General features: G+C 37.9%; 1 protein-coding gene across 1 annotated transcript in view; it reads left to right on the forward strand.

Annotated features, from left to right (window-relative positions):
- The window catches only part of LOC148035426 (pentatricopeptide repeat-containing protein At1g26460, mitochondrial-like), a 40055-nt gene extending 38507 nt beyond the window's left edge, over window positions 1–1548 (forward strand). Inside the window, exons 4-6 of the mRNA XM_087680430.1 lie at window positions 433–633; window positions 833–970; window positions 1060–1548. Coding sequence (XP_087536556.1) covers window positions 433–633; window positions 833–970; window positions 1060–1287 — 567 coding nt within the window. The 3' untranslated portion in view covers window positions 1288–1548. The remainder of the gene's footprint in view (window positions 1–432; window positions 634–832; window positions 971–1059) is intronic.
- The last annotated feature ends 10431 nt before the right edge of the window (window positions 1549–11979 follow it).

Genomic DNA, 11979 nt, shown 5'->3' on the forward strand with positions numbered 1-11979 from the left:
GATTTGCTTACTTTATTTCTAGACTGAGAAGTCTGACACTAATTACTCGAGTTGTGCAATTAAGTGCTAGCCACATTGGCGTGATTCACTTACGAGAAAGATACCTTTCAACGCACATCCTTGGGGGGTTGTTTTGACCTTAGATCCTGTGATTCCTACATAACTCTGTATTAGATTCAGTGCACTGCTAGGAATTGGGATGATTTTCCCACTTTATATTTCTGACTCTTTTTTCCTTATTTCCAAGTTTTATTTAAAGTTCTGTTCACTACTCGACCTTGGTTTTGTGGTGCAACTTAGTTTAAAAAATGAAGACAAGTTTATCTATGTCCAAAATTATTAGGTTCATACGATATGTTCTGGACTCAAAATTGTTTAATTGCATTCTTTCTTGAATCGAGTGGCTCACTGCTACCTTCTTTCTTTATGCAGGCTTACTTTAAACTTGAAAGTTTGGTCTCAAAACAGCAGGTTCCTCTATCAGCAATAAACTGTATAATTCTTGGTTGTTCAAATGTATGGGACATTGATCGTGCTTATCAAACATTTGAAGCTATCAGAAGCGTGTTTGGGCTGTCTCCAAATGTGCACTCATGCAATGCTCTTATAGATGGATTTGGAAAGATGAGAAAGGTTTGTAGGTTTTTTAACCCTTCATAGTTGACATACTTTTCCACTGGAACACACTCCGCACAAAGAACACACATGAAGAAATATAAACCAGTCCTATTTGGGCGTTAAAGAATCCCTGACATTTCAAAAGCAGATATTGAGAGCTCTAAACCTCTTTTATTTTCTTGAAACTTACTGTTTGATTATTTCCTTTCTGAAGATTGAGGAGACATTGAAGGTGTATGAGTTCTTAATTGGATCTGGTCTAAAGCCAGATCAGCGAACGTACAACTTGCTAATCAAGGCTCATATTGTTAATCGGGACACCAAGTCTGCTATGCAAGTCGTTGAGCAAATGGTATCTTAGTGCTTTCATGTCTCCTAAAACTTGGTGTCATTCAATACTATTTTATTCATTCTTATCATAATTCTATGGCTGTTTGGTAGATGGGTGCTGGTTTCACAGTTGGAAAGGATATAGCAATGAAGCTGCGGAGGAGATTTATAAGAGAGTGTGATGATAATGGAGCTCTAGGGGTTTTCAAACTGAAAGACAGGTTCCAGTATGCAGATGGATTTGTAGGTGATGGAAGGAGGGCAACCCTGTTTCCATTCGCTGTAGCCACTGCTGCTAGGTCGAATGCTCGGTCAAGCGCTCGGCAACTGAGCATCTGATACTGAATGCAATAGACACTGTGCTCCCCTTTTTGGGCAGCAAAACAATTATTCCAGAAAAGGATATCTGATGCAGCTTCATTGGGAGTCTTGTAAAGCCTAGAAAGTTGTAGGAAGTAGACAATGCTGTGTTCTTTTACTCCTGAGATAAATGGAATGGGCTTTCTTGATGTACACAATAGATCTTAGATTCAACACGAGAGCTTTTTATCTTTGGCTAATTCTTCTCTGTGCTCTTTGGAGTTAATGGGGGAAATTTTGTCTTGGGAATTGTGTTATATAACGCCTCAACCATTCTTTAGCATGCACGTTCCATTTGTAGGTGGCAGATTTGTGGTAACTGTTACTAGAGTTAATAGCAGATTCTTTTCCTTTGAAGGCAGCTCTACAATAATATATTTAGGTGAAATGATCGCAGCTCATATTGGCAGTAGACTGTCTGAGGAGTGTTGATTCTTCATATGCAACCCTTAACATTTTATCCGAGGTATAATAGTCTGCCATCTGCACAATTGGCATTTTTGTCAAAGGTCTAAGGAATGAACATGCACAAGGGATTGCTGTTACTGTATATCTGGGGTTTTAGTTTGCCAGGGTTAAGCTGTGATGAGCGATCTGTTTTTAGCATACTCAAACCTAGAGGAGGCTACCCTTGTTTACTGAAAATTTCCAAGAGGCCTGTTTTGTATTGCATGTATTCAACTTTCCCAAGTCAGTATATAGTTGTTTGTTAGGCAATGCTGCCATAGAGGCTGAGGGTATGAGTTTATTGTTGTTTGCTAGGCAATGCTGCTATAGAGGCTGAGGGGATGTATTGCTCACATATACTGTTATAGAAGTCTCTACAATCTAGCATCAGGAAGCTGGTGCTCATAGAAAGTTGACTTTGGGTATGACCTGAATTCTGAGGGCTAGGGGGAGATCGTCCTATGTGAAAACCAGCAGTCTGGCGCGTGTTAGAACACTATATAGTGTTTGAGTTGTCCTTTAACCCTGTTTTTTGGATGATGCCTGTTGTCTACAAATTCTCTTGTTTCTGTCAAGGTTCACCACAGTTTATGATGCTCTTTGGAAAGAAACTTTACACTGTAAATAGATGAAGCTCATTCACATTTCTTACTCTTTGTAAAGCACCTTCATACTGTAAATAGATCAAGATCATTCACATTTCTTACGAGGAAGGCAATACACTGGAGTTCTACATGGTTTGCAAACTTTTTATGTGCTATGCTCATGGTTTTCTCAGAAAATGCAAAATATGATCCAGTGGCACTGCCGGTGAGTCACCTGAAGGCAGAGCACCTGAAAAGAGCTGCCCAGCAGAGTTGAACCTTCGACCTTGTCTAACACGTTCACTAGCTGAGCTGCTGCTGCTGGGTGGGATTTATTTAGTCTTTATATAGAGTAGGTGTCAATGAGGGTCAAACAGAGTAGATGAAAATGATTACCAATGTACTCCAATGTCAGTCTTACTTTTGAGCGTAGAGGTTGAATTGTTGATGACATGTTTCATGTTGGCCATTGTGTAAGGTGTATCTCTCACCCATACATGCATTGGCTTTGGTGTAGTATTATCTTCTTTCAATTAAAAGATTCCTATATGGGAATCAGTAAGATCTTAGTGGTTTTCTTGGCTACAAGTCCTTGAAATGGTCAATCTGTTGTAGGATTTCAATAGGTACTCTTAAAAGGGGTAGCTATGGAACCATTTGCAAGTTGATTTCCTCCTATAGTACTCATTGTCTATGTTTTAAAATTCTCTGTAATGTTTCAGCCATGAGAAATTGGAACTGTGCATATTTGGCTCGCGGTGTGTGATTTGAAATCTCGAATTTTAAGACTGGTGGTGTACTTGTATTTCATTAGTCATAATGCATACTTTGGCATTTTGGTGTTTGATTTGAAATCTCAAATGTAAAGATTGGTGGTGTCCTTCCGATTTTAAACAATCTGAATGGCTATGTCTCACAAAGCATTTGTGTTGTGAGTGGTGATAGGAAAAATAAATCTCTCACACAACCCAAGACGTGCAAGAAAAGGAGCATCGGTATAGGTTATGGCATGGAAGTAGTTGATGAAGATCAGGAGATGACCCCGAGTGCATTGCAACAATCAAGTGCAACATGAAGTGCTCGTGAACCCATAATCCTTGTGTTGTGCAAGAGTCTTGACAAGAAAACATACCTATTCCATGATGTTCGGTAGCTATTGACAAACTCTAGCTCCAACTTGTCCAAAAAAAAACTCCAATCTTGACCAAGGCCATTAAGACCCAACTATAAAATCCAAACAAAATGATAAAAACAAATCCCAAGTTAGACAACAAATCCTAAGTTAGACAGACACAGAAAATCCAATTACGAATCAACGAAGTAAATAGTCACGCAAACAATTAAGCTAGTAAAAATCCAACCTATCTACTGTTTTTCTAGGGGTTTTTCAGTTTTCGAAAAAACACTTATAGTTTCACTAGCTTTGGCTTCTATCGAGTATGAAATCACTTTTTGTCATCTAATAGATGCACCATCTCAAGAACTTGTGTGCTTTGCTTCTTAGTTTAGGTGGGTATACTTTCAATGAGCAGCTCATCTTTATCATTTGTTTTTCTTCATATGTGTTTGTATGAAAAGGAGAGATTCTTTGTGAAGATCAAATGCAAGGTTTGAAATCACAAATATAGGAATTTCCAAGAGAAATCCATTGGCATTCCCTAGATGACCAAGACTTCCTATTTGGTGATATATGGTGGGATGACAATGTCATTATCTACAAGACTTGTATGGATGTTGGCAACTTAAAGTTTCCTAATAAGTACTCTTGAATTAGCAAAACACATGCCAAAGTCATTTTTGCATAGCTAGACTTTTAAGTGTGCATTGATTGTATTTACCTTGAAACACAAATTTAATGTTTTAGAAAATAAAAATGTAGAGAGGTTCCTTGAGTTGATTTTAATGCAAGGTTTGAGAAAAACTAAGATTGGATTTTAAAGAAGAATTTTATTCCCTCTCAAGGAATTGGCTTGTGGAGAATTCCTTGATGTACTTGATGGCTTGTGGTAGAAGCGCTTGTGTTTGAAGCTACGTGGGGCGAAATTTCATAGATCTTGAGAGTAGCTAGACTTGAAGAAAACCAAAATTTGGATTTATGTGGAGAATTTGATTTGGCTCTTGAGGAATTGACTTGTGGAAAATATCTTCATGGAGTTGATGGCTTGCGGTGGAATCATTTGTGTTTTGAGGTTATGTTTTTGATATCAGGAGGCATATTCCATGGTGGATTCCGTGAGACCATGGTGGATTTCGTGAGGTTTGGCGATGGATTTTGTAAAACTATATTTATTTATCGAGGCTCGTATACAAGGTGGATTTCTTGTGCGAGAAGTTGACGGGGATGCCTATCCTTTTCGGGCGTCGAGTTAATTTAATGTGTATGTGGGTGATTCCGCAAAATACATATTTAAATTAATGGATGCTTATGAATTTAGAGTGCACTCGTATTAAATTAAGGTTAGGACAGAGTTCCAACCTATTTATTTATTTTGTAGTTGAAAACTGCTAGGTATTCACTTTTGTCGATTTAATTTTATTATTTTCTAACAATTATGAATGCTTCAGTTGATGTGTAGAGCATGCGGCGGTGGTGTTGTAAAGCACTGGGCAATAGCGTATATTCAAATTACTTAGAAAAAATTATCATTTTTGATGGGTACGCGTCTCATCATTAAAGGCATGGCACTAATATTTATTTAGGTACGCTTATTTATTGAAGAGCTTGACAAATATTTATTATTTTGTATGCGTATGGGTGCATGGTTTAAATATTTCATTATTGGACATTGTATTTGGGCACAACCCGGACTTTTTGGCTATCCAACCGCTTTATTCTTTATTTGGACAAAAGCAAACATAAAAGCTAAAGCATGCTTATTCTAAAATTGGGCTATTTTTAAGCTTTGAGATAAATAAATTTATAAATATATGCCTTGTAAAGCGCTCATACAAGGCATGGGGAAGATTGTACCCAATTTGTTTTTTTGCCTTATGTCGTGCAAATCTTCTTTCTTACTTTTTGAGCTTAAGTAGAGTTCTTTATTCTTGGGGACCTTTGGACGCTCGTTACATATACATCGAGCATCCGATTTGTGCACCAGTGGTATCAGAGTGAAGTTGACATCAAGGGCTTCCAATTGGTTACCGTCTCGCGTGAAGCAAAGCTCCTGGAACGAACGGGCTCTACAGTTAGTCTCGCGACAATCCGTCAATACCAATGTGTTCCTCTCGGAAAAGAACCCCCTGCTGTGATGTTGGATCGCGAAGGACCACTCTCTGAAGACAAGGGACCACCCATGAAGTTTCTTTATCAACTTGTTTTTTTTTCTCGAGCAGAAACTTTCATTAGTCAATTGGATTATAAAGCTTAATAACATTTATTAAAAATCTTAACCCCTCAAACTTCAGCGTTATATGGGGGAAGGATGTACTCCACGACGTCAGCGTCATCCAGGACGTGCCACCGTCTTGTCGTAATATTTTTTTTTTTGATTTCTTTAAGCTTTTTAACTAAAGCTTAAGTTTCTTTTTAAGATTTACTACGTCTTAAAAATTTAAAGCTTAATTCTCCTTCTTAGTGGGCATTCACACTGAGCTTATCCCAAACTACCATTGAAAGCCTCAACAAGCCCCTGTTCGTACCTGCACTCTGATAGAGACAATTTCCAGCAAACAAATTGCTATACACAGTCTACGAGGACGAAGTATTCGTTGGAAGGACTTCATCAATTTCCATATCCGCAAAGAAGAAAGATCGCAAAAAGTCATATTAAAAAAGAAAAAGAAGTAAGCCTTGTAAACCCAACCTTGAGCAACACTCATCCCACAAACAAGATTTCGAGTGTGTGAGGTTGTTTGAAATTTTGTAAGATGTCCAATCAAAATATGGAAGATTTTATGGTCGAAGGTGATTTACCGGAACCAACAGTGGAGCAAAAATTGGGCCTAATTATGATGCAACTTCAAGAGAAACAAAGAGTACGTCAAACTTTGCAAGCTCAATTGGCTACTCTTCAACGATCTACTGTTGATCAAGATGGACCGCAACCCGAAGATGTTATACGACGTACGATCAACGCGAGACTTGAAGCACAATCTATTAGGAAAGAAGCCAAGATAAGTAAAAGAAATTTCAAATTCCTTACTTTTAATGGGCTACGTGACAGAAAGAGTGTTCTTGCTTTTATTAGTCAGTTAATTCTATGAAGAACAGTATGCCGAAAAAGATAAACTCAAGTGTGTTACTAACCATTTAGTGGGCAGAGCATCATTATGGTGGACTGTTGTTTGCAAAAGTATTGATTGTCCTACTACTTGGGAGGATTTTCAAAAGATTTTTTTGCAAAATTTTCTTCCACCTCAATTCCGTGAAATTGCAATCAAACAGTGGGATCTTGATGCCAGGAGGCATATTTCACGGTGGATTCCGTGAGGTTTTACGGTGGATTTCGTAAACTTTGATGACCGGGGCTCATACACAAAGTGGATTCTTTGTGCGAGAAGTTGATGGGGACGCCTGTCCTTTTCGGGCGTTTCATTAATTTAGTGTGTACATGGGTGATTCCATAGCGGGTGATTTCGCAAAATGCATATTAAATTAATAAACGTTTATGGGTTTAGAGTGCGCATTCGTAATAAATTAAGGTTAGGATTTATTTCTAACCAGTTGATTTATTTATGTAGTTGAAGATTGCTAGGTATTCACTTTTGTCGGTTTAATTGTACTATTTTACTAACGATTATGAATGCTTCAGTTGATGTGTAGAGATAGCAGTAGTGGCGGAGGAAAGCATTGGAGGATAGCGAGTATTCGATTTATTGATTATATTTTGATGGGCGCATACCTTAGGCATGGCGCCTATATTTTGTCACGCCTATTTATTGAGGCGTTGGATATTTATTATTATTTTGTATGCGCATGGACGCACGATTATGTTATTTCTACTTGGACATTGTATTGGGCATGCCAGACTCTTTGGGCACCGTCCATTAGCTTTATTCCTACTTTGTGTTAAAGCAAACTCAAAAGCTAAAAGCTTGCTATTTTGTAATTTGGGCTATTATTTGAGCTTGAAGATGAATAATACATAAAATACATGCTTTGTGGAGCGCTCACACAAGGCATGGGGGGAGATTGCATCCAATTGGTCTCTTGTTCATGTCGTTCATGCTTTTTACATTGAATTTTGTGCAAAAAGTAGAGTTCTATTGTTCTTGGGGACCTTCCGGCATTCACTACGCGAGCGTACAGCATCCGATCTGTGCACTAGTGGTATCAGAGCGAAGCTGAGATCAAGAGCTTCCAATCGCTACTCATCTTGTGCGAAGGCGGAGCTCCTGGAACGATCGGGCTCTACGGTCAATCTCGTCGCGAACTCTCGATACAGGTGGATTCTTGGCGATCAAGAACCTTTGTTTCCATCATCAGACTGCGAAGGACCAGTCTGCAGAGGCGGAGGATCACTCCTATCTCTTCTTCATCAAGTCGTCTTCATATACAAAGATAAGCCTCCATAGCTTATAAGCCTAAAAGCTTTTCTTCTTATTAAGCTTAGTATTAAAGCTTAGAAAGCTTTAGAGAAGCTTAAAGCTTCAAAACGTCAGCGCAAGGTATCTTAATAGCTCCCAAATTTGCACCGCGTGAAGAAAAACGCCCCCCCCCCCCCTCAAATTCACGACGACTTGATGTCCTTTAATTAAGCTTAATCACCTAAGCTAAGTCATAAGCTACAGGTCACACAAAAGTTCTCAACTCAGCAAGTCTGCAAAGTTCAAATTCTGCAAGTTTATCAAGTCGAAGTTCTGCAAGTCCGACAAAGCAACTAAGTTCTGCAAGTCTACAAACTCTACAAGTCACATTAGTCTAGTACTTTGCAAGTCAGACAAGTCAACTGGAGTCAAAACTGACTTCTGTTCAAAACTCATAGAAGGGTTGTTCCTACGCAGAAACTTCGAACTGCAAAGTTGTTCATTGGAAGGTACTCTACGCATACAGGTTTGCTGAAGCATTTTCAGCATAGAAGAAGGATAAAACATAGATTTTTCAAAGATTGTGAAAGCCACACCAAAAAATATATAAGCCTTGTATTCCCGAACTTGAGCTACGCTCATCCCGCTAACTTGATTTTGAGAGTGAGAGGTCTTTTGAGTTTTGCAGGATGACGGAATCACATATGGATGATTTAATGGCTGAAGGCGACCTACCTGAACCTACGATGGAGCAAAAGCTGGACTTAATTATGATGCAATTGGATGAAGAACGACGGGCTAGGCAAGCATTGCAAGTTCAATTGGCAAATTTACAAAGATCGACTACCGACAAAGAAGAACCTCAATCTGAAGACCTTATCCGACGTACCATCGATGCAACTCTTGAAGCTCAATCTATCCGCAAGGAATCAAAGATAAGTAAAAGAAATTTCAAATTCCGTACTTTCAATGGCACTCGAGAGGGAAAAACTATTCTTGCATTCATTAGTCAGTTTGATGACTACTTTCATGAGGAAACCTATGCAGAAAAAGATAAAATCAAGTGTGTCACTAATCATTTAGTGGATAGAGCATCTCTTTGGTGGACAGTGGTACGCAAGAGTATAGATTGTCCCACTACCTGGGAGAATTTCAAGAAGAAGTTCATGCAGAATTTCCTTCCTCCACAATTCCATGAAAAAGCTATAAAGCAATGGGACCTTCTTCAGCAACGGGATCGTGAGCCTATTCCTCAATATACAGAGCATTTTTGGAATGCATTACTCCAGTTACGCATGCTTGAAGATGTACCTGAAGCGACACACAAGCGCAAGTATATGTTTGGACTCCTTGGGCATTACTACGCTGAAGTTAACATGTTCAAGACTGCTACTCTTGAAGATGCAATTTCATTAGCTCACGACATTGAAGACAAGCTGCGAGGTAGAGACAGACGTCCACAGCAAATCCAAGCCAATGGTAACTATGGATCTAAGCAATTCAACTCAAACTTTAGAAGATTTAATCAAGGTCGTTTCACTTCATCATCTTTTCGTAAGAATTGGGAAAAACCACCTGCTTTACCATCCAATGTCAATCAGAACCCTAAGCCTATTCCACAGTCAAATCCCAATGTCCCTAGACTTCCTGCCATTGCAAACAATGTAACCAAAGCCAAACCTATAGTATGCTATAAATGCCACCAGCCTGGATATCTAGCAGCAAATTGCCATTCGAAGAAGCCACCTGCCCATATCAACTACCTTGGAGCAATGGAAGAAGAAGAACATGAAGATATGCCTGATTTCACGGAAGATGAGGACGACACTACTACTCCTTCGGATACTTTACCAGGTATGCCAACTTGACATTCTTTATTGACTATGAAATGTTTAGTGCATGGAAAGGAAAAGATTATTTTGCATGATGACGGTAGTACTCATGATTTTATTTCAGTAAAGTTAGTAAAATGATTGAAGTTACAGACTGTACCTATGCATTATCGCATCAAAGCAGCATTCTTAGGCACTAGGTATAATGGTACACAGGAAGTGCATGACTTAGAAATTCAAATTGGTCAATACACTGAAATAAGAAATTTTCTAGTTGTTCCATTACAGTCGAGTGACATTATTTTAGGTATGCCTTGGCGTCATCAGCATAACCCAGATATAGATTATTCCACGCATTTAATTAATATTCAATTTCAAGGAAAACATATTACATTGTATGGTATGCATGCATCTAATGCTTTTCCACTCCTTTCGCATACTCAAGCTAAACGTGTATTACGCAAGAGTAGTAAATCTTATCTCATTTGGGTGAATGAACTGCAAGTTAAAGAAAATCATATGCACCTTAGGCATAAAGAATTTCTTGCACATTTTAAAGACTATTTTGATGAAGATCTACCACCTGGTTTACCTCCTTCACGTCCATAAGACCATAAAATAGATTTGATTCCTGGCACACAACCACCTTGCAAAGCACCATATAGGCATAACCAGATAGAGCAAAAAGAAATTCAGAGTCAAGTTGAGGAATTACTAAATAGAGGATTGATTAGACCTAGTAGTTCTCCATTCGGTGCACCTGTTCTCTTAGTCAAGAAAAAGAATAATACCTATTGTATGTGCATTGACTATCGAGCTTTAAATAAGATCACTGTAAAGAATAGGTATCCAATTCCTAGAGTTGATGACCTTATGGACAAATTGCAAGGATCTGCTATATTTAGTAAAGTAGACCTTAAGTCTGGTTATCATCAGGTGAGACTAGATAAGTCAAACATATTCAAGACTGCATTTAGGACACAGTTTGGTCATTATGAATTTTTAGTGATGCCATTTGGATTGACTAATGCACCTGCTACATTTAGTAGAATGATGAACCATATATTTTTGAAATATCAGTATTGTGTTATTGTCTTCTTTGATGATATTTTGGTGTTTAGTCAAAATGAGAAAGAACATTATGAGCATTTGTCATTGGTTTTCCAGTTACTAAAAGATAATCAACTGTATGCAAATCCTGAAAAGAGTGAATTCTTTAAAACAGAAATTGAGTATTTAGGTCATATTTTATCATCTGATGGAATTAAAGTTGACCCTAAGAAAATAGATGCAATATTGAACTGGCCTGTACCTAAAAATGTGCATGAGTTACGATCATTCCTAGGTCTTGCTAGTTTCTATAGGAAGTTTGTGCGTAATTTTTCATTACTTGCTTTACCACTAACTAAGCTTCTGAAGAAAGGTATTGTCTATCATTGGTCCGAAAATCAACAGAAATCCTTTGACTTGTTGAAACATGCATTAACCCATGCCCCTGTCTTACAGTTGCCTGATTTTAATAGACCATTCTTTCTAGTAGTGACTGATGCTAGTGGATCAGGAATAGGAGCCGTACTTATGCAGGACAATCATCCTATAGCCTATTCTAGTTGTAAGCTGAAACCTTCTGAACTGAAATATTCCACATATGACAAAGAATTATTAGCTGTTGTGCAAGCCTTAAGACATTGGAAACACTACTTAATGGGTTCAAAATTTATGATAAAGACCGATCAGCAAAGTATTAGACATTTACTTAGCCAACCCCAAATATTGGGCATCTTTTATTCAAAGTTTTCATCCTATCATTCAATATCAACCCGGTAAAGAAAATGTAGTGGCTGATGCATTAAGTAGAAGACCTGCCATTCATAATATTTCTGTTATATCTTTTGATTCTTTGATTGCTATGAAAGATACTTATCATCAGGATATTACTTTTCATGCTGATTGGAATAAATTAGTTCAAAATAACTTGATTCCTATTGATTCATTATCTTATAACGATGGATTTATGTTTTATGAAAAGAGATTATGTGTTACAGTTCCATTCCGATCTTTTGTTTTGAATGAGATTCATTGTCCCCCATATCAAGGTCATAGAGGTATCATATCTACTTTACGTACATTAACTGAAGATTTTTATTGGCCGCATATGGACACTGATGTGTCTAACTTTGTTTCTGAATGTCTGATTTGTCAAAGAGTTAAGAGACATCATGGTAAACAGTATGGATTACTTATGCCTTTGTCTATTCCATCTAGACCATGGGAACAAATTTCTATGGATTTTATTACTGGTTTACTTAATACTAAATCTAACCATGATATGATTTGGA

This window comes from Lygodium microphyllum, chromosome 6 (genome assembly GCF_053477565.2).
Source record: "Lygodium microphyllum isolate KBCC chromosome 6, Lygodium_microphyllum_v1.1.10, whole genome shotgun sequence".
Taxonomy (NCBI): Eukaryota; Viridiplantae; Streptophyta; class Polypodiopsida; order Schizaeales; family Lygodiaceae; genus Lygodium; species Lygodium microphyllum.